We start from the raw sequence: 22,794 nt of genomic DNA on the forward strand, positions 1-22,794 counted from the left end.
AAACATTTTTAGTTGTTCGTCCAGTACCCATCCTAAGGACATTTCCAAGCCAGGATATTCTCCTACTTTTTACTGTTCTCACAATGTCAACTCTTTGTGTGAGGCAATCCAGCTCAGTGTTTGTTCTAGATCTCTTATGACCATTGTTATCCTAAACTGCCCCATAGATCTTGAGCAGAACCTTTCTTTCATATATCCTGAGCTGCTGCTCATCAGTACTTGTTAGTGTCCATGTTTCACAACTGTAGGTTACAACTGGCCTGATCATGACCTTATAAATTTCAAATTTCAGCTGGCTATTTAATTACCTAGAGGCCAATAATTTCTTAAATATGTGGAAGCATCTATTTGCCATTTAAGATGTGCTGTTTTATTTCAGTTGACATGGAATTTGTCCTTTTAGGTCATAAACAAAGTTCTGCACATGTTGAAAATTGAAACCAGCTGCAGATATAACTCTTCAGGCTTCTCCGGTAATCTAATGACATCTTGGATTGTCAGGTGTTCTGCTGAATACCAGTGTCGTATTTGCACGATATTTTGGTAACGTAGCTCGTAACCTTCATCGGGTGCAACCTGAGACTGTTCCTCAAGTGGATCTGATCCAGTATTTGTGTCTGTGGCCTTCCTCCTCCACTGGCGGTTGCAGGCATTCCCTCTGCAGTCCGTGCCCACTCGCTGTGATCTTCTGGGATGTTGTCATTCTGTTTTCCATATGCTTTCATTCTGAGTGTTCCCTCTGTGGTCTGCAGCCACCAGACCTGCTCCTGGGTGTTCCATCTTTGGTCTGCTGTGTTTGGAATTCTGTCTGAGGTGCCAGGCATTCCCCCTGTGGTTCACTCCTGCTCACTGCAATCTACCGAAGCGTTGGCATTCCGTTTTTGGTCCGCTGCATTCCATTTGTTGTTCTTGTGTATTTTAGGCAGATCGTATAGTCCAGGTGGCACTGGTGCTTGTGCTTGTAGTTGTCTGTTGATCGTATCAGGCATCTCTGTTTTCTCCCGGGGAGCCCTGGTCTTCTCGTCCACTATGTTAGTGGGATCACTCTCCACTGATAATACTTTATCCGCTGATGGTTTATCAAAGTTATTATTTTCCTTCCTCCTGAAATTCATGTACTTAGTCTTAATTTCATTAATAGCAAAACCTCTAGGAAGTGTGGCCTCTGTCCAGTCACTTATTGTTGTCTCTAGTGACTCTCTTCTTCTGCTAATATTTGCTATATCATTAGCACACGGACATATCTGGGTTGACTTTCTGCCTTTGTAACCAGACATTTGAAGCTTTTTCAAGACTCAGATTAGAAAGCACTGTACAGATGGGTCCCTTGTCCAACTCTTTTACTAATGCTAAACCAGTTTCCCCTTCTACAAGTTCTCCTTAACAAGTTCTTTACAACACAAAAAGTCATGAAAATTCTACCTTTATATTTAGTGTCTACTCCAGCCTTGTCCTAAAGTCTGTCAATATACTGTTTTTACAGTATACTGAATGTGACTCTATGACTAAGTGAATAACTGCCCGACTACAAATCCAGCGGACTCGAGTTCAATGCTCTGTTGAGCCTATGTCTTTTTGACACTTACTTTTTCATCAATTCTGGCAATGATTTATTAATCTGAAAATTGTCAAGTTGAATCATGTTCTGGAGTCAACATTAAACTGTAGCTCTCCCTATAATTAGGCCTACCTTTCGCTCAGTATTAGCTTGGACAGTTCTGGTTTTTAGTGCTCTCCGGGCTTACAAAAATGTCTGTTGTTTGAAAATTTTACCACTGGCAAGAAGTTTTTCTAATTTTATTAATTTTTTTAAAACTTTAGTCCTATATGTTTGAGTTCACATTTTTAAACATTCTCTTACACTGTGCCTCTCTGAGCCGACCTTGGAGCAAGCATTGATGGCAATGGGAAGGGTGGCAAACTGTTCTACCAGTTTTCACTTAGTCATTTGGCAATACTGCAGGGGCGCTGTATTTATGTTGTTTTTATGTGTGAAGCAACTTGTCTACATGTTTTTGATAATTTATCTCTATTCATTTTTTTGTCTTATCATTTAGCAATGGGTAAAAAGAAAGTGTGTATTTAATGTAAACATGCAACACAAATATGAATTTTTGAAATTGTACACTATGAACTGGGGAATTTTCTGTTGCACATAAAGAAAAGGGTGATACTAAAGACTATGTGAACAGCTAAATATACGAGTGCTATTGATACTACTGCTTCACCAAATATAAGAGATTTTCTTAATGCCAAAAATGGGAATAACAGTGATCTGGAGGGTGCTGCTAAAGAGGCTACTCTTTCATACCACAGTGCTAGACATGAATTAAGTTGTTAGAACTAAAACTGAGGCAGTTATTGTTATATCTAGTGGAGTGTACAACTGAATAAATGAAGTTAATGTTTCAGGACCCAAAAAAGATAGTAAGCCTACTTACAACTGGCTGGATAAGTCAGTTCAAAAGTCAGAGGAAGGCAACGGTATACCAACAGGACTGTGCACTGTAAAGAACTTTAGTGTTCAAACCTACCTTTAGTGTGAGGACAGCTTTACTTACTTAAATATATATTATTAGCTCTTCTAATAATATCAGTTCATTAGTCAGAATCCATTATGAGCTGAATATTTTGTTTATCCATCACCAATAGAATTGAAATCTAGTCAAAACACACACATTTTTCAAGAATTTACTTAACAATTTCAGAGTGATTTCTCAAGTGGCAGTCAGTTATATAACATTCATTAGTTCAGATTTAGTAACAAGGGAAACATAAGTGATCTTAAGTTTCTGGTATCACCTAAAAGAAAAGGTACAAGCACAAATAGTTTGAAGAAAATACACATTAATTCTGTAAGGGAAGATAAGGAGTGCCAACTTATTAACTGCTGAAACTATTATTACATCAGCTGGTAAATAGACTCACGTATTCTGCTACTAATAAGAAATACTTCGAAACACCAAGTTCACGTAAACGTACATACAGGAGAGAGGAGGGTGACAGGGAGGGATGGAACAGAATAAAAATCTATAGTCCAAAATAATACTAAATGCTATTAAGTCTGATATCCTTTTACAATGAATGTGTCAAAAGGATACAACAACCATATTATTATTTGCTGGCTGAAAGAGGCAGGAAAGCATTTCTGAACCCATCTGGTCTTTAACAACTCTTAAACATTTCTGTGTTGCCACATGCCACAAGCACAGTGTCCCATCCAGTGAACAGCTTACCATTAGATCATTTGAAACAGACCAATCACAATCTGCAAATTAATTGTTCTTATTTTAATTTTCATGTCACAATTATAAACAGTAGTGGAAAAAGTATAGCTCAATATTTTATGTAACTGACACACCTGTAACAGCTTTCTTATGACCTCTCAAAATAACTTCAACACATGGAGGAGTTGCTGTCACATTGCATATGGAAACAGTTCCATCAAAAGATGCACAACATAAATGAGAACGATCATTATTTGCAAATTTCAATACTGTGACAGCAGCTGTGTGCTGAAAATGCAAGAGAACACTATTGCAAGAAACACATCATAGGATAAAGATTTATTCCTCCAAATATCACATTAATGAATACCTGATCAAATATATGATGCACTCCAACAAAAGCATAGTTCTCAGCGATTGTTGTGCCACCCACAATAGCTCGTGATGCCTCTGCCTGTTTTGTAGGTACCACTATTCCTTGCTCACTCATAATACTTTCCTGTTGTAGTCTTGAGCTCTCAGGAGATTCACTGATCTACCCTGGCATAAATTACATCAACTGAAACAATTCTCCATTTTTATGGATAGCGCAATAATTTACATAAGGCTTGACATTCTTTGGAACAGTTTCTTTCTTACCCGACTGCTACTCCTCGCACTCCTGCTACGGAGACTGCTCTGATCAAATGATAGGCCATACCTCTGTTGCAGGAGTTGGCTTCTTATTTTGATATACTGCTTTCGCAACACTGTATCCTGTAAGCAAATAACAACCTCACATAATTTGACCCACATGTACAATACTTCTTATAGTCAGTACTTTTGTACTGCTCTACACCTAAATAAACCAAAGGGGGGAAAGACAACATTGCCTACAGCTGCTTTGTGCATGGTGCATAGTCACATGTGACAGTACAGAGAGTTTACTAGAGTTTCAATTAGTGTTCATTTGAGTGTCTCTGTAGTTGTGTGTGTACTTAAACTAGAAAAAGGTGAGGTGTCTCAAAAGCTAGTAAAGTTTCTGTACTATTACATGTGTCTGTATACCATACACAATCTAAACTAATTTATCAATTAGCTACATGTGAGTCATTGCCATTCCTCATTTTTTTTTAATTATTGGTTGGTTGATTTGGGGGAGGTGATTAAACATCAAAGTCATTGGTCCCATCAGATTAGGAAATGATGGGGGGAGGAAATCGGCAACGCCCTTTCAAAGGAACCATCCTGGCATTTGCCTAAAGTGATTTAGGCAAATCACAGAAAATCTAAATCACGATGGCCGGACATGGGTTTGAACCACTGTCCTCGTGAATGCCTGCCCAGTGTGCTAACCACTGCACTACCTCACTCGGTTTTTAATTATTATTTCTGTCATTATTGTGAGATGCATACAAATAATTTATTGAACAGATAAACTATAAAAATTCAAAACTATTCTTCATGACAAGTAGACTTAGTTTGGTAATGTCAATTAAAAAAAAAAAAAAAGAAAATTTTCAGCTAGATGAAGTTAATAGAAATGAAAGAAGGCAAAACTGACACAGGTTTATGAATGATGATGATAGCAACACGCAGAAAATAGTAAAAACAATGTACATTTCATATTAAGCAGTTCTTGTCGAAATAAGTTCATTTTGAAAGTCAAAATGACTGCATATTTGACAAGGGTACTCTATTAGCTCCTAGACCTTTATCTCAATATAATAGCATTGATCTGTCTTACCAATTTATTTATCTAACAGGCTCTGTGGGACCATGTGAAACTAGCTACTTGGTCACAAAATAAAGTCAGCACATAGTTTACAGAAAGTTGGTTACAAAACTCATAAACAAAGGAATTAATGAAACACAGCAAAATTACAAGGGAGTATTTGAATAAATAACACATTACAGAGAAAAGTTCTCAACGTCTGTGAGGAACTACTGTACAGAACAGTAATAGTGTGCCACAAGGAAACCTTTCAACTTGGATTTGAATATTTGGAATTTGACACTCAATTTTTTTTAGTTATGTTGAAAGCCAACTGTAAACAAAACCTACCGAATAGTGCACATCTCAATGTACAATGCTCAAGGAACAAAAGAAGACTAGGGTTTAACGTTCCATTGAGTCATTAGAGACAGAGCACAAGCTCACACTGTTTCAAGGCTGGGAAAGAAATTGGCCGTGTCCTTTAAAAAGAATCACTCCCAGAATTTGCCTGAAGCAATTTAGGGAAATCATGGTAACCTAAATCTGGATGACCAGAGGGGGATTTGAACTGTCATCATCCTGAATGCAAGTCCAGTGTGCTAACCACTGCACCATATTACTCAGTTAATGCCTAAGGAAGTGTTATCCAAGTTTATATTGTTTATCTTTCTAGTGTACACTGAATGAATGTTGCAGTTTCTTTTGAATGACTCAACATGGACAACCAAAAATCCCATTAAATACACAGATAGAAAAAAAAAATCCCAAAACCAAAAAATAATTAATGTAGAGTGATGAGATAAGGGGATTACATTTGTCTAGGTAAAATATTTAAGTGATTAATATTGGAGGATTACAAGTTAATGCTGTTACATTAATAAATAATGTAACTCATAGAATGTTGAATGCAAGCATTCAAATATGCATGCAATGTGTTGTACAGGTGCCAGATGTCAGTTTGTGGGATGGACTTCTATCCTGTTGCACTTGGTCCATCAATACAAGGACGGATGGTTAATGCTGGTTGTAGATGATGCTGGAGTTGCCATCTGATGATGTCCCCTACATGCTTCACTGGAGAGAGGTCTGGTGACCAAGCAGGCCAAGGCAACATGTTGACACTCTACAGAGCATCTTAGGTTACAACAATGGTATGTGAGCAAGCCTTGTCCAGCTAGAAAACACCCTGTGAAATGCTTTTTATGAATGGCAGCACTACAGGTTGAATCACCAGACTGATGTACAAATTCGCAGTCAGGGTGTGTGGGACAACCAAGAGAGTGCTCCTGCTGTCATACGAAACTGCACCCCAGACCATAACTCCAGGCATTGATACAGTATGCGTAACACACAGAAAGGTTGGTTGCAGGCTCTCAACTGGCCTCCTCCTAACATATATATGGTCATCACTGGCACTGAGGCAGATAATACAACAGACCTCCACCCTGCCCTCCAGTGAACTCTCGCCTGTCACTACTGAACTCGCAAATGACAGTTTTGGGGTCAATGGAATGCATGCTACAGGGTGCTGGGCTCAGAGCTGTCCATGAAGTTTCTGATTTGTAGCAATTTGTTGGGTCACTGTGGTGTGAACTGCTGCTCAAATTACTGATGTGACACAGTCATACACTGTCGGTAGTGTCGTGTGGTCATCCAGAGACCTGACTTCTTGTGACTTTACATTATGGTGACCACTGTTGCCAGCCATCAAGTACAGTGGCTGCACCCTGTCTAGTTTTTCTGCAGTAGCACAGAGGGAACATCCAGCTTCTTGTAGCTCTGTTACACGACCTTGTTCAAACATGGTGTTGTGCTGATACTGGCATCTTTGTCACCTTAATGGCATTCTTGATAACCTCAACTCGCCACATCCAATCTCAAAGATAACTAACTCACGACTGTTACAGCGTATATTCAAAGGAAACCTGTTTTTCATCCTCACAGTGGCACTACTAGCGCCACTCTTATGCGAATGGCATGAAATTTGTATAGAAATCATATTCCAGATGTAGAATCATGCCTACTAACTTTCATTTGTGCTGCCCCACTCCTTCTTGATGCTGCATTTTTTTTTGTGTGTGTGTGTGTGTGTGTGTGTGTGTGTGTGTGTGTGTGTGTGTGTGTGTGTGTGTATACAAGGATGGCAAAGTTAGAATTCTGTAATAACTGAACAATAGGCTACATGAAGTTTGCAAACGACACTGCCCTTTTCTAAGCTAAGAATATTCTTGCCAAGTGCACAGAATTGCCCCAAAATGTAATACCACAAAAGACAGTAGAGTGAAAGTAAGCAAAATAAACAAACCTCTGGATTTCAATGTCAGAGATGGTGGACATCATTTCTATAGTAAAGACAGCAGCATTCAGTTTCTACAGATCTTGAACGTGATACTTTGAAGTTAGTCTTCCATTCACCCTCAGTCCTAAGAATTTAAAATGATCAATTCCACTAACCCTTTAATCAGACTGGGACAATAAAATTTTGCTTTTACAAGAGTTCCATGTCAGAAACTGTATGCATTATATTCCATGCCTTTCACAATAACACTTGTGTTATCTGTAAAGAGAATAGAAGAAAAGCAATGGACACAGAACGGAACTCTGTGACACCCCTCACTTTGTATGACTCCAGTCAGATTCAGACCTTTCCTCTATTTATCGATGCTGGAGGATAATCTGCTTCGTACTCTTCAAATATGAAGTGACCATTGTTGAGCATTTTCCATAATGCCATAATATGCCAACATATGCAGAAGTATTGCATGATCCACACTCAAATGCTTTCGTTAAATCAAAGAAAATACTTACTGTTCTCAACCTATTGTTTAGTTCTGATAGTGCAATAACTTTGAGCAATGATCATAAATTTTGTAAACAAGCAAACACAAGTAATACACATAGGTATACCATGTCATCTGCACAGATGATAAACAAAATAGTGTTCTGAATGGTTTGACTGTGGGTTTTTGCCTGTTTGTCTATATGATAATGATTTACCATTTAATTTGAAATGAGAAACAAGTTCTTTTTGCAGACAATAGAACTGTTCATTCAGGAATATCGTGGTTCAAATCCCCAACCAGTAATATAGATCTAGGATTTTCATGCTTGCCCTAGACTGCATAAAACAAATGCCAGGATAATTACTTTGAATAGGACATTGCCAATTTTCTCCTTATCCTTTCCTAATCTGAGTATGTGCTGTCTCTATAAAGTGCCTGTTGTCAGTGAGGCATGTCATCCTCATCTTCTTCCTTCTTCTCTTCACTTCAAGCATAACTATTAATACCTATTATTGGGGCCAGGCCATAGTTACTTCTCCATGATTAAGAGTGAAACATTCCCGAGAATGAATTACAAATCTGTTCAGGTATTATCTTAAGTGTGTCAGATGTGGTTGACATTGTGTTTTTGGTCAATATGCCCCCGCAAGCATTAGAGGGTTGCTATAGTAGGAAAAGTGAGTTTTTTTCTTTTTGCAGTACTGTTGAGTAATGTCTGTTTTTTTTCCGTTACGAATGTAAACTCCTGTCATTTAATGAGCCAATAATTAGTACAATGAAGCTATGATTTCCATAATTAAAATTTTGTGATCCATAGTACCAAACACATTCAACAGGCCACTGAAGGTATTATGTATTTTCCTTGTTTGGATTCGTCATAACTACATTAGTGATATCAAATCATATTTTCAAAAGTATACTATTACCTCAATGGTTTTGGAGAAGACTGAAAGACATAGATGCATTCACATTAAGAATTTTTTTCAAAATGTGTTGCTACTCTATACTTCAGTACTTCATAAAGTACACCAAGTCAATGACTGACTGTAAAATGCTCAACGAAGGTCATATCAAGTCAGTGCAACAGTGCAGTACACCATTAAGCACACTTACTACAAATTAATGATTTCTGCTGGTGAATAATGCAACCAGCTGCCACAAATACTTTTGTTTTTAAATCATGTTATTTAAATGCCATAACTGGTTTTACACTATCATGTGCCTCTTCATATGGCTAATGTTTCCAATTAAATTAATGCCTTCATCAGCAGTATGTTGTCTGCTCCTGCACTACACAAAAATATTTAACATAGCATCAGACAACATGCTTATGTTGAAAATCAGAAACATTAGCCATCTGTAGATAGACATGATAGACAGAAAATGGTTACGAGATTGAAATATAGTACTTTTAAAAGTAATTGTGGCTATTTGCACTATTCACCAACAATCCTTAAAGGCCGCCAAATTCACAAGATTCAGCAGGGAAAAAATAAAATTGATTATTTCTGTAATCATTTTAGTGAGTTTTCCATTGAAGCTGATATCCCTTAGTAATATACTAGATGTTTTCCACAGTAAATCTACCATTTACACACTTGATATAATGCTGGATAGCTCTGGGTGGCAAACAAACAAGCTATGACACACACACACACACACACACACACACACACACAGAGAGAGAGAGAGAGAGAGAGAGAGAGAGAGAGAGAGAGAACTCTCCATTTCTCTCCTGTATCCATAATTGCACTGAAAATATTAATTCACTGGATATGGTGGTCACTAATTTTAAATTATTTTTTATTTCTCATGACTGCAAATAGGTAACAGTATCTTAGTTTTCTTACTTTCTTTTTTCCATTTCAATAATGTATCAAACAATTTCTTTTACTTTTGCAAATTTTTGTCATGCCAGGATCTGCTTTTCAGTTTCTTTTATGACATGGAGGATGTCACAGTACCGACTGTAGTGCAGCCTCAATTACTAATTCTTAGTACTCTGAATTTGGTACCATCACCCACCTGACAAACAGTACTTTGATCCAAGACGTGGAAATCCTTCTTTCTCAGTTACCCCTTTATGGTCTGCGAGGAAAACAATACTGAAAGTGCTGATGAAATACATTTAAGAAGGAATTACATTTCCTGTTTACATTTTTCACTTCTTGTTACTGCTCTCTCTTTATGGTGTGTCTAAATATTATGATACATTATTATGAGAAGGGGAAGTTGCTAGCGTATAGCGGAGATGCTGAGTAGCAGGTAGGCACAACAAAAGGACTCTCGCAATGCCTATCTGCGACTCAGCATCTCTGCTATATAGTGAGTAGCAACTTTCCTCCACATAATACTGTTACATTCCATCCTGGATTTTCCATTATTATGATACATTTATTGTTTACGATTCTGTTATACAGTATGCAACCTTTAGTGGCTCATTCCAACTTGATGGAACGCATCATTGTAACTACTTGAACATAATAATCAGACAAATCATTTATCATCATGTTAATATATGTGACTATACAGTTGTACCTAAGGAACAGTTGTTGATGGCTTGGATTATCCCACTATATGTTATTAGTGTGAATGAACTAAAGCTACATATAAATGATTACATATGTTCATAATGATTAGTTAATTACAAAGCCTCATTCCATATTTGTTCGAATAATTAATTAATAAGAAAACTTTATTCTATAGCTCTTCAAATAAACAAGGTAATGACAGTCCAAACTACACTTTTGTTATCCAACAGATACAACAGAAAAAGGATGCTCTCAACACATGAATTGTTTATGACACTACTGCCTTGTCCCGAAACTTCTTCTTCTCCTTAATTTCCATTTACAACATAGATAAGATAAGAATGTAACTTCCAGAGTTATGGTTAAACTGCATGGTCTTTTTTTTTTAAATTCTTGCAACTTTTTCTTACTATACATTACATCGATTAGATAAAAACAGCCTAAAGACAACTGTAAGGTAGGCCTACTGGCTAGGTGGGTCAGTATTTAACTACAGATGTGTTCTTGTACTCTTCTGACAGACAAAAACAGCATGATAGAAGTATCATAATAATTAAAAAATATGTAAACACATCTGCTTAGTGGGCACAAAGAACTGTTAGAAGGAATCCAATGAGGTACTTCACTAACAACAGTAGTTTTATTCTACTGGCAAATTAAGTGGAAGTTACTGCCCAGATATAGCCTCACTTCCACATTTACCAATGGTGACCGAAGCAACGCAGGACATACTTCACATCAACTTTTCACACCAATACCTGACGGCACCTACAGTACCCATAAACGACATTGTCTGGGTTCCATCCACTGATGTTACAAGCTAACGAGGGTAACACTGTCCCAATAAATTTGTATGTCAATACCCAGGGCTCTGTATCACTGCCACAGATGTCAGACTTTCAGAGAGCACTGTGGAAATCAATAGTGTGGACTAAAAGCAAATCACACCAGGATCCAGATACAAGCATGTCTAAACAAATGACAATCTACTGCCTAACATTACAAACATACAAAATGCGCATCAAATGTCAAAAATCCAATATGCTGACTACTTGGGTGTCACAGGAATAATATTAACCACATAATGGGTGACAACTTGTGGAATCACTCAACGATCATTAAGGAGCTTATTCTTGTCCTCGATATACACAAATGATCTTCCAATTACTTTAAAGGATAGAATTGGAAGGAGAGTCAGCATTGGCCGTATTTTGTTGTTTTATTGTCAGCAAAATCGATCTTCAGTCACTTAGTGACCATCCTCAGTGCTATAATATACAACTAAAATTGGATGGTCACTAAGTGACTGAAAATTGATTTTGCTGACAATAAAACAACAAAATACGGCCAATGCTGATTCTCCTTCCAATTCTATCCACTATTTGGTCCTGGTGCACACAACACTCCATGGAGTCGCCAATCACTTTAAAGGATGGTTCAAAAACTGTAATTTTCATTGATGGCACAATAATATTAATCAAGTGTACAAACTCAGCCTTACCAGACTTGAGTCAAATGATAAGTAAACAGACCTACAACTGATTCACAGTACAGAGTTTAAGAACTAATCTCACAAAGACCAGTATTACACAATTTCAAACAAGCAAAAGTGACCAGTTAGCATCAGAAACTGACATTAGTTGTCATGCACTAAACAAAACTCTCTGTGTAAGCTCCCTAGGAGTTCAGTTAGACAACAAGTTAAAGAGGAATACCACATGAATAAAATAATCAAGAACCTTCATTCACAATATTTTGTCCTTAGAAATGTCTCTCTATCTGTGTCGCCCAAATGGCAGGAGTGTTGGCTTCTTTTGCATTTTTTTGACTCCTTGTTGTCTCACGAACTTTTTTACACTCCTGGAAATTGAAATAAGAACACCGTGAATTCATTGTCCCAGGAAGGGGAAACTTTATTGACACATTCCTGGGGTCAGACACATCACATGATCACACTAACAGAACCACAGGCACATAGACACAGGCAACAGAGCATGCACAATGTCGGCACTAGTACAGTGTATATCCACCTTTCGCAGCAATGCAGGCTGCTATTCTCCCATGGAGACGATCGTACAGATGCTGGATGTAGTCCTGTGGAATGGCTTGCCATGCCATTTCCACCTGGCGCCTCAGTTGGACCAGCGTTCGTGCTGGACGTGCAGACCGCGTGAGACGACGCTTCATCCAGTCCCAAACATGCTCAATGGGGGACAGATCCGGAGATCTTGCTGGCCAGGGTAGTTGACTTACACCTTCTAGAGCACGTTGGGTGCCACGGGATACATGCGGACGTGCATTGTCCTGTTGGAACAGCAAGTTCCCTTGCCGGTCTAGGAATGGTAGAACGATGGGTTCGATGACGGTTTGGGTGTACCGTGCACTATTCAGTGTCCCCTCGACGATCACCAGTGGTGTACGGCCAGTGTAGGAGATCGCTCCCCACACCATGATGCCGGGTGTTGGCCCTGTGTGCCTCGGTCGTATGCAGTCCTGATTGTGGCGCTCACCTGCACGGCGCCAAACACGCATACGACCATCATTGGCACCAAGGCAGAAGTGACTCTCATCGCTGAAGACGACACGTCTCCATTCGTCCCTCCATTCACGCCTGTCGCGACACCACTGGAGGCGGGCTGCACGATGTTGGGGCGTGAGCGGAAGACGGCCTAACGGTGTGCGGGACCGTAGCCCAGCTTCATGGAGACGGTTGCGAATGGTCCTCGCCAATACCCCAGGAGCAACAGTGTCCCTAATTTGCTGGGAAGTGGCGGTGCGGTCCCCTACGGCACTGCGTAGGATCCTACGGTCTTGGCGTGCATCCGTGCGTCGCTGCGGTCCGGTCCCAGGTCGACGGGCACGTGCACCTTCCGCCGACCACTGGCGACAACATCGATGTACTGTGGAGACCTCACGCCCCACGTGTTGAGCAATTCGGCGGTACGTCCACCCGGCCTCCCGCATGCCCACTATACGCCCTCGCTCAAAGTCCGTCAACTGCACATACGGTTCACGTCCACGCTGTCGCGGCATGCTACCAGTGTTAAAGACTGCGATGGAGCTCCGTATGCCACGGCAAACTGGCTGACACTGACGGCGGCGGTGCACAAATGCTGCGCAGCTAGCGCCATTCGACGGCCAACACCGCGGTTCCTGGTGTGTCCGCTGTGCCGTGCGTGTGATCATTGCTTGTACAGCCCTCTCGCAGTGTCCGGAGCAAGTATGGTGGGTCTGACACACCGGTGTCAATGTGTTCTTTTTTCCATTTCCAGGAGTGTATTTATTCAGTGGAAGTGAGAAGCAAGAATATTGATCCAAATAGATAACCTTGGAGAGGCCTTTTTTTAAAGCACTACACTACTCTTACTTCCAGGTACAGTTACTCCTTAATGACTTTTTTTTTCTGGCAACAGAAATCAGTTTAAGCTGCATTAAAATGTCAGCAGTTGCAACCAAAGAAAATAAATTTTCATGTAGACTTTATATCCTTGTCGATGTTTAGATCAAATTGACTTTGGCATAAAGGTATTTCAGAAGCCTCCAACTGAACATAAATTAAAAAATCCGGACTCCTAATTAATTCTAAAGAAAAGTAAAAATACACCTCATTACCCACTTCCACCCAACATCAACACTCGAAGATTGAAAAATTCTTTTAGCTGTATGGCAATTAGCAGTGTACACTGTAATGCTTTATGACAAGTAGTAATGTGTGAATACTGTAAACAAGACACCGTGTTTACAGATGCACATAACTATTTCCTTTGAAAAATATCACTGTAAGCAACTACATATTAAGCTACCACTAGCAGGTAATATAAATAAGAAAGCATCAATTTTTTTTTAAGGTATGAACTTTGTTCTTAATTTACTTGTTTCAATTTAGCTGGCACAAGCATAATTGGCACTACACAGTATAGTGATAGTTTATTGTTAATACAGTGTTGAGACAAAGTTTGTATGATTTGCATGTCTTTTGTTAAAATGTACTCCGACTCATTCCACTTCCCTGGAGGTTCTACTTCATGCAATCTTAGAATCTGCAGCATATGATTACGGACTGAATGGAAGTTGAGGAGAGGTGGAGGAGGGGGAATGAAACAATTGGGATTCAAAAGTTTAAAGAACATGAGAGAAGAAACAAGTTAAACAACTTGGCAGTAAGAGCCCACTTATCTGCATCACGCTGCACCCCGTATGGTCTGGATGGAAAGATATCATACAGCAACTGTATCTGCTACTGAGGTAAAATGGCCCACAACTGTTGCAATGGGTCCTTGATATCCTAACTACTGGCACTGGGACAATGTTGACGCCCAAGTTGGTTACACACACATGTTCTATTGGGAACAGATCTGGAGGTCCTGCCGGCCACAGGAATACCACATCATCACACAAACAGTTCATACAGACATGTGTCACATGTAAAGGAGCATTGTCCTGTTGAAAACTGACACCACAATACTGGCGTATGAAAGGCAACATATGAGGTCGCAAGATAACTATAATGTACTATTGTGCTGTCAATATTTCCTTCAAACACTGCCAGCCATGACCTGAGGTCATACTTGGTGGCTCCTCACACCACGACATGAGGGTAACACCATGTGCTTCTCCACACCATTCGAACAATGGGGCCCTCCTCAGGCTGACACCATACTTGCAGGTGATGGTCATCCAGGGTCATGCAGAACTGTGATCCACTGCTGAACACAATGTGATGTCATTCATCAGTAGTCTATGCTTCCTAGTCATAGTACCATTCCAGACAGAGTTGATTGTGTTGTGGTGTTAACGGCAGCCTACACACGGGATGCTAATTCTCTAATCCAGATGCTGCTAGTCTCCAACCAACGGTGCAGGATGTCACAGAATGTTGCTGTGAGTACGTGTTCTCTGATGGCAGGTGCAGATGTGAAGCAGTTATGATGCACTTGATGAACAATATGGTGATCCCTCTTGTGGTGGTCAGACGTGGTCAACCAGAACCTTGACAATGAGCATGCCTGTGCTCATGTTCCCATGCAGTTGAACATCAGCCCATTGTCACCTCAGATCTTCACAAATCTGGATACCGCAAAGTTCGTCTAGCCAGCCACAACTAGATCTCTTTTAAACTATATTAGGAACTGATAATGCTGTCTCATATGAGTACACAACACGTCCTTGTCCTTGGAAGTGAGCGCTCAACAACTAATGCTGCTCACATCCCTTACATACCCTACCAGGCCAGACAAAAATACTAAGAACAACACTAATGCACTATGGCAGCCATGTTACCTGTCACAAAGAATCACAACTCTAATCATTTACATACCTGGCAATGGTATATACATGCACAAAGTTATACTGACATCCAACCATGTCTTCTGGATGCTTCACTTATTTGTCAGGTGGTGTATTTCTGGTCTTTAAGTATGGATCTGTGGTTCCAAAATACAGAGATTCATTACTGATAAATTTATGCAGCTGTTGTGTCAATCAAAATTTGTATATAGCCTATAATGTGTGTGGTCTTTATCTCTTCAGTAACCTTAATTTACTTCAACTATTTAAATACACATAAGTTTATGCTAGCATTTAATTATGTATCAAAGCAAGATTGATAGATATAGAACCCAGATTAATTCTGGAAAACAAACGTCAAGGTAGTGCCAATGATTTTCTGGAACAACTAAATTAGTATTTCACTGATGATTCAGAATCACTAAGTTATAATGGAATCACTAAATTATGAATGACAGATAGCTCATATTGAATCAAAATCAAACAATTAAAAATGGAGCATATTAACATGAAAGTTTTAGTTACAATTCAAAAAACATACTTGAATAGTGTTTTAGGTAACTGCCAACTTCTCATAAAAATAATTTCTTTCTCCAGTAGGTAATTCGTCTGCAAAATACCTTTGATGGTTGTGTATCAAGTATGCTGAGGGCAGATAGGTTTGTACAGAACGTACGTTGGTATATGGGAGACACTTGTACCACGTTCACAATAAAATGATATTCTGTCTACGACAAAATTTACAAATCACAAAGCACAAGATCCACACCTGTTGCATATGGTATTATTAGAAACGCCAGTGGAACACTGCTACAGAAACATGCAGAATAGAAGATGTTAAAACATAGGCACACAAGGCTAATGGCATTTTCATCAAATTATTCACATTACGGAGAAGCAATAGTACCTTCAGTACCATTGTGAAACCTGTGATCGTCTATGAATGTGAAATATGGAGCATCAACAAATATATCATACACAAATTACAAGTGTTTATAGTTGGTTATCTTTGGCAGTATTGGTACATTAGTTTCAAATAATTTAGCTGGGTCAGATTCAAGTGAAGACTGATGAGAAAGAGTATTAAGCAAATACTAACCAGTTTAGAAATAAGAGAAAATGGGCCGCAAGAAAATACTGTTAAGATCAAACTATGGTGTTACAAAAATTGAGGAACACTCCTGAACATCGCAAAACGCAGCACCATAATGTCAAATTACCAGTAGTGTGGTAAAACTTACTGATATTAAGAATTTAGCTAAGAACTGAGCCCTCTAGAGATCTTCTATCAGAAACGTCTATAATTAATAACATTCTCATCTGGAATGATTCGTTTGCTACCTAGATCTTAGGGAGTAAGCAATGCTTATACTGCAGTAACTGGCATTTCTGTCATATTGTTATCTACTAAACTATCCATTTCTCATCGTAATCAATGACAGCAACTACAGAGGGCTTGTAACTTGAAGTAATAAATTCAAGACCACATTATTTAATAGTCGGAGTGCAGAAAATATGCAAACTATTATGGTGTTTTTATTTCAGGAGTAAAAATGAGCGTACATTTGTTAGTTTATAAAATAGTTTTACCTCTCCTTTGGCATACTCTCTCAGAAGCTGGCTTCGTCTGCGAATGTACAAAGTTCCTGTAAAAATCAAAACATTATATCAGTCCTAGATCGTTAGCAGTCTTTTGTGTAAACTCCAAAAACATTTGATATGTTTGTGTTTCTACTGATTCACGAATTGACAGCTCTGCTGGTGCCGTCCCCCCAACAGTGAAACTTTTCATAACCAAGGCTAGAATTTCAGGGATTGTCTACAGCAATTAAATTTGGAGTGTTAAGACACATACTAAAGTTTGGATGATTAGGCGCTCGATGAGCATTATACTTCGCATCCAAAGCAAACACCTGCTGTTGCCACACGCCAGCCATTATTTTGATGTTGTAGAATGTCAACTTTTCGGTTATACGAGTGTCAAATGAGAGTGGAAAATTAAAAACATTTTCAATAATATTATTCTATACATACGCAACAAAATGTGAGTGTTATAATATAGTTATTATATGTAAAGAAACTGAAGGAATATTGTTTTCGAAAATAAGTATAGAACTTGAGTTTGGTAGCTATCTCCACCATATTTCTCCCCGCCCATGGATGCTTATTTCCGTTGATTCTGTCAAGGAGAGGAGATACGTGCAGTGCAGTGAAAATGCAAGCTATTAAATGTGTTGTTGTTGGTGATGGGTAAGTTGTTGTGGTACTATTACTTAAAATAGAAGTGTAAGACTTCTGTTGATTCATTGCAGCTTATTTATGGTACTAATGTACCACTCGTCGACTAGACATCGCCGATGTTGGTGTTAAAGCAGTTGCTATGGTCGTGTTATATTTTGTGTGCTTTTGGTATTAATCATACTGTGGAGACTATCGGTTTATTTGAGAATAAGTATATTTTCATTATCAGGAAGAGTATTTTGCTATCAGTTGCCCATTATTTTGACCTGTATTGTAAAAATCAACACAAAATTGGCCTGTATAAAAACTATTGTAATACAGACTAACATCAGGAACTGAACTCTTCAGGCAACTGTCTTAACACCTAGTTGATGCATACTGTTAACCATCTGATCATTATCCTACAAGTAGTGACTTAGCGACTGGACGGTTTCAGGAAAATTTTTCTTCGTGCAACATGGATGTTTTACAACATAATAGTAAAAAAAAAATGTATTTGAGGAATTTATGATGTGACGTCATGTCTCGAGAAGCTATTAGCAGATTTTTGCATAGAATCTGTGCATGTTACAGCTAGAACAGATATTTATGCCGCTGATTTCAATATGGAATAAGTTTTTGCCCTGACCAGTAGTTCTCGTTTCTTTTCTTTTGGGAAGTGGTTACAGAGTGACATTACATTCTGCTATTTAAGGATATCACAGCGAATGGCTTTAAGCAATGACAAGTTCCTAGTTGCATAATATGTTATAGTCCCATAATTGGTTCTAGTCCATTGGCTTATAATTTTATAGTATAGATCAATTTGCTAGTTTACTACTTTGCCGACTAAATGTATTAAGAGAGGTTCAGGAAGCTACAGGTTGTTGGAAGTGTGGCAATTTCTTTAGTTTTTTAAATGGCTTTCTCTCACTTCTAGAAGGGAAAATCGTCCCATTCTTGATTAATTTACGTACAGATGCAATCCAGTTTCATACTAAATGGGAAATACCAAACAAAATTACATTTACCTCATGAAGTGGTGTAGTTACAGTGACCTGACAGTTCTCTTCAGCACTGGAATTCTTTACCTGTTAGATTTGATTTTTGTGTTTTTACCGTAGCTTGTTTGTAAACCGTTCACCACCGCGTTGCCAAATAGAATGGTGCTACTTCAGACAAGTACAGCGATGCTGAAATATCTCATTTTAGTGCCATATGTTGACTTTATCATACAGTAGGCTTTACCTCAGTTGGTTTCATTCGGTTTACTTTATATTAAAAGTGCTTTCTAAATTGTTATACAAAGGAATATTTAAAAACTGGTAATAATCTCGCAGCCGTGGCGCCGTTCTAACTGAACATGAAGTGTGTACCGGTAGTATGAAACAGTAGATTTTCAACTGCTGTAATTACATAATGTTATCCCGAAATATTGTCAGAGCATAGCAGCTAACAAAATCGTTTAATTCACAGAAAGACATTTAGTAACACCGTGAACAAAGCGTCATCACAAAGACGCTTACTATTATCTGTATTGGATGTCAGTTACAGGAGCCAGAAAACACTGAATGTAGATCTTGGTCTCGTAATTACAGTTTCCTACATTAACCAAACGGGTAAGATGAGTATTAATCGCCTTCCCAGGATATGATATAAGATCTCGACAATTTAAGTTCAAACCTTGGTTTCGACGTATCAGTGAACACTTAGTCGAACTGGAACCTAGTCTTAGGGATGAGGAAGCGGAGTTGAGATTTCTGTGCTGATGTTGGAGTGACAGGTATCGCAGCTTCTGCTTGTACGCCCAGCCTTGGACTGCGGCTGCACACCTGTAAGAGCCGGCTGCGGCCGTCGCCAGGAATTGGGTCAGTCCGAGGGATGCTCATTTTTCCCTTCCGCCAAATCGATTGTGCCAGAAGCGGCCAGATCCACGTGCTACCGCCCCTCATCTCATTGTACACCCCCCTCCCACCATCGGCCCGATGTGGTACGCTTCCCCGGATTTAAAGCCAATCGTTTCTTACTGCCAGCCCAAAATTTCAAAGTAGTCGTTTTCGTGATAGCGAATATTTCGTAAACTTTTCATTTGTTTTGGTTTTTAAAATTCGGTATTTAGGACTGATTTAATTGTACTAAATTTCTTCCGTTATCGTTCCCGATTCTAGGCTGCAGTCGACATCGTTGCTGTGGAACGGTGGTATATCTAACAAGGAAAATTCCCCATCGCACTCCCCGTCCCTTCCTCTGATATAGTGGTAAGATGGCCCAGTGGATAGCCCGTCAAAAACTGAACACAGATCAAGCATGAAAACGGGAAGAAGGTGCAATGAACTGTGGGGAAAAAGCAAAATAGAAAAAGTGAATGGCCCAAGCACAAGATGTGCAACATCGAGCAAATGAAAGTCGCCATGGCGTCACGCTGTTGGACTGCGAAGTGGGAGATCTGTGTTCTTTACAAAATTACGAACATTCCGTCCTTTCATTGGCGTGTCTGCTCACTGTATTAAAATTTGTCTGTGTCGTGGTGTAACGTCTGTTTGCAACAGCGAGTTGTAAGGAAGGGACCTCCAGGCGTATGTACATCCTGTTTTTTCTACACGAGTACCCCATGTTATGAATCTTGCGCTCCGTTTTTTTAGTTTTGACTCTTGAATTCCTTTTATTCATCACATTAACTTGCGACGATAATATATCCTTACACATGACTCATTTTCTGTAACCAGTGTATAGTATGACAATTGCCAAGAATACAGAACGAGAACAGACACGTCAGTGACGGGACGGAAAGTTAATAATTTTGTGAGAAACATGGGGCACGAGGGAGATTTGAACATGCATATCTCCCCTTTGCAGTCCAACACCATGACCACACAACCACGACGCCGTTCTTGAAGTTTGCTCCATGTTGCAGATATTGAGCTTGGACCGTTCACTTTCCTATTTTGCTTGAGGGTGGGGGGGGGGGGGGGGTCTGCGATGGGGAGTTTCTCTTCTAGGGCTTAGGACTGACTCCGTGCCTGTCTTGTGCAATGACAGTCGGGTAGGGGGAAAAAAATTCCCAAAAAACAAGGCATGATTTTTACATTCAGATAGTTTGTGATTAGCTTAATGCATTTAACAAGCTGAAGGTTTGTTTGAACACTACTAAAATGGCTCGGTGAAATGTTCTCTCTCCATTTTGTCAAACACTAATAAAAATCCTCCGATACGTCTTCACTAACATATACGAAGTACCGTGTACGACCGAAAATACGTAAATATTTCTGGGAACAGTTTTTTCATTTGTGTAGTACATCCGCACAAACTTCCGCATCTGAAGTCTTACATTTACTGCATAAATAAAATTGCGTAAATTAAACAAGGAACAGAAGGTAATTGGAGTGTACACACTATGTGGTAAACATGCTTCATTGGCTTGACATGAGAACATTTTCGACGGAAAAATGATTTAGAAGTGTGACCGTTGACTGACCTCCAGTAAGGTTAGCACGAAAATAAAAAGCTTTCAGTTAAGTTTTGATTACTAAGTGTAATGTGAACACCATCAGACCGAGGTTAGTGCCGCAGCAATATGAGATGAGTTTGTGCTTTGTCTCTAATGACGTTGTCTTCGATTGGTTTCCTTTGGACGCATACATTGATGTTAATTTCTGTGGGTTTTTTCTAGGAATGAAAAACAGTGCGTAGCTAAAAATGTGCCCCATCCGGGCACCAGTCTAGATATAGAAAAATATTTGATGTTGAGCCTTAAAAGGCGCCGTGTAACTGAAATCAACTGCATTATGACTCATTACAACATTCCGTGTTGCTTTTATAATCGATGCTGCCTAGAATAATCTACCACTAAAGTGCAGGGAAGGGGGTTCTCGCATGGTAACACATCGCGGATGGAGCAGGGGTGGAATGACTGCTTAAATGCCTAAGCACGTGCTGTATACAGTGTACTTTTATCCGCGCGATCCGCACGAGAGCGATACGTAGGAGATTGAAGAATATTCACGTAATACTTTCTCTTGAGACTTGCTTACGTGGGGTAGTTGGCGCTAACTCCTGATTTTTTCCTATTTAGGTTTTTAGTTTCTGTGACGCTCTCCCATAAATCACGAAAAATTGATGACCATTTGTGCCCGCCCTTCTTTGTATGCGTTCATTGTTTCCTGTTACTCCTATCTGGTATGGGTCGCACACACTGAGCAGTATTCTAATAAAGTATTAGTAACAAGTGGCTGATAAAAATTCCAATATGGGCTGCACACAGGATTTGTATGCAGTCTCCTTTGTGGATTGTATTTTTTTAGTGTTCCGCCAATGAACCGAAGTCTGCCACCTGACACAATAACGAGAAGTTTTGATCTTCCATTTCATATCACTACAGATTTACCCCCCGGTATTTGTATTCCGTTGTCTGATTCTAATTTTATAGCAAGTTTCCAGTCTTTACTACACTTTGATAGCTTATCAGTGTCTGATTGAATATTTGTGCAGTTTTTTTCAGTTATTTGGTACAGGTTACTGCATCATTTGTGAACAGCCAGAGGTTACTATTAATATTGTGTGCCAGGTCGTAACTGTGCAACATGAACGAAAAGAGCCAATGCTCGTCCCTGGGACATCCTTAAGTTACTTCTATGGCTCTCCATCCACTGGATACTCCTTCCTAAGAAGTACTCATTCTAGTCACAGATTTTGTTTATCATGCCATGTAGTCGTGCTTTTGTTTATAAACATTGGTATGGTGCTAGTCAAATGGTTGTCAGAAGTAAAGAAATGTTTCATTTATCTGATTAGTTTGATCAGTGGCTTTTAAAGGTGTTCTGTGTGAAAAGCTCTGATCTGTTGCTTTTAAAGACGTCCCGTGAGAAAAGCGCTGGTTGAGTTACGCATGACAGTGTTAATGCTAACTGCACCACGACGCTGGGTGCCTTTGCTTTGCCTTTGAACCAGTCCGATCACTAGTTTCCGCCGCTTCGTAACAGGCCGACGTCTCGTATTCTGTTCGGGGAGTGGGTAGCGGCTGGCCAGTAAAATGTTGCTTCGATCATCTTGTA

General features: G+C 39.4%; 2 protein-coding genes across 2 annotated transcripts in view; one reads left to right on the top strand and one right to left on the bottom strand.

Moving 5' to 3' along the window:
- The window catches only part of LOC126236263 (WD repeat-containing protein 13-like), a 76,521-nt gene extending 59,047 nt beyond the window's left edge, over positions 1–17,474 (bottom strand). The window contains exons 1-6 of the mRNA XM_049945415.1: positions 17,379–17,474; positions 17,114–17,169; positions 3,867–3,983; positions 3,598–3,762; positions 3,362–3,515; positions 3,102–3,268 (exon numbers count right to left, since the gene is read on the bottom strand). Coding sequence (XP_049801372.1) covers positions 3,102–3,268; positions 3,362–3,515; positions 3,598–3,762; positions 3,867–3,983; positions 17,114–17,169; positions 17,379–17,460 — 741 coding nt within the window. The 5' untranslated portion in view covers positions 17,461–17,474. The remainder of the gene's footprint in view (positions 1–3,101; positions 3,269–3,361; positions 3,516–3,597; positions 3,763–3,866; positions 3,984–17,113; positions 17,170–17,378) is intronic.
- A 181-nt stretch (positions 17,475–17,655) lies between these two features.
- Positions 17,656–22,794, top strand: part of LOC126236264 (ras-related protein Rac1) — a 106,044-nt gene continuing 100,905 nt past the window's right edge. The window contains exon 1 of the mRNA XM_049945416.1: positions 17,656–17,773. Coding sequence (XP_049801373.1) covers positions 17,739–17,773 — 35 coding nt within the window. The 5' untranslated portion in view covers positions 17,656–17,738. The remainder of the gene's footprint in view (positions 17,774–22,794) is intronic.

Source organism: Schistocerca nitens, chromosome 2 (genome assembly GCF_023898315.1).
Source record: "Schistocerca nitens isolate TAMUIC-IGC-003100 chromosome 2, iqSchNite1.1, whole genome shotgun sequence".
Taxonomy (NCBI): Eukaryota; Metazoa; Arthropoda; class Insecta; order Orthoptera; family Acrididae; genus Schistocerca; species Schistocerca nitens.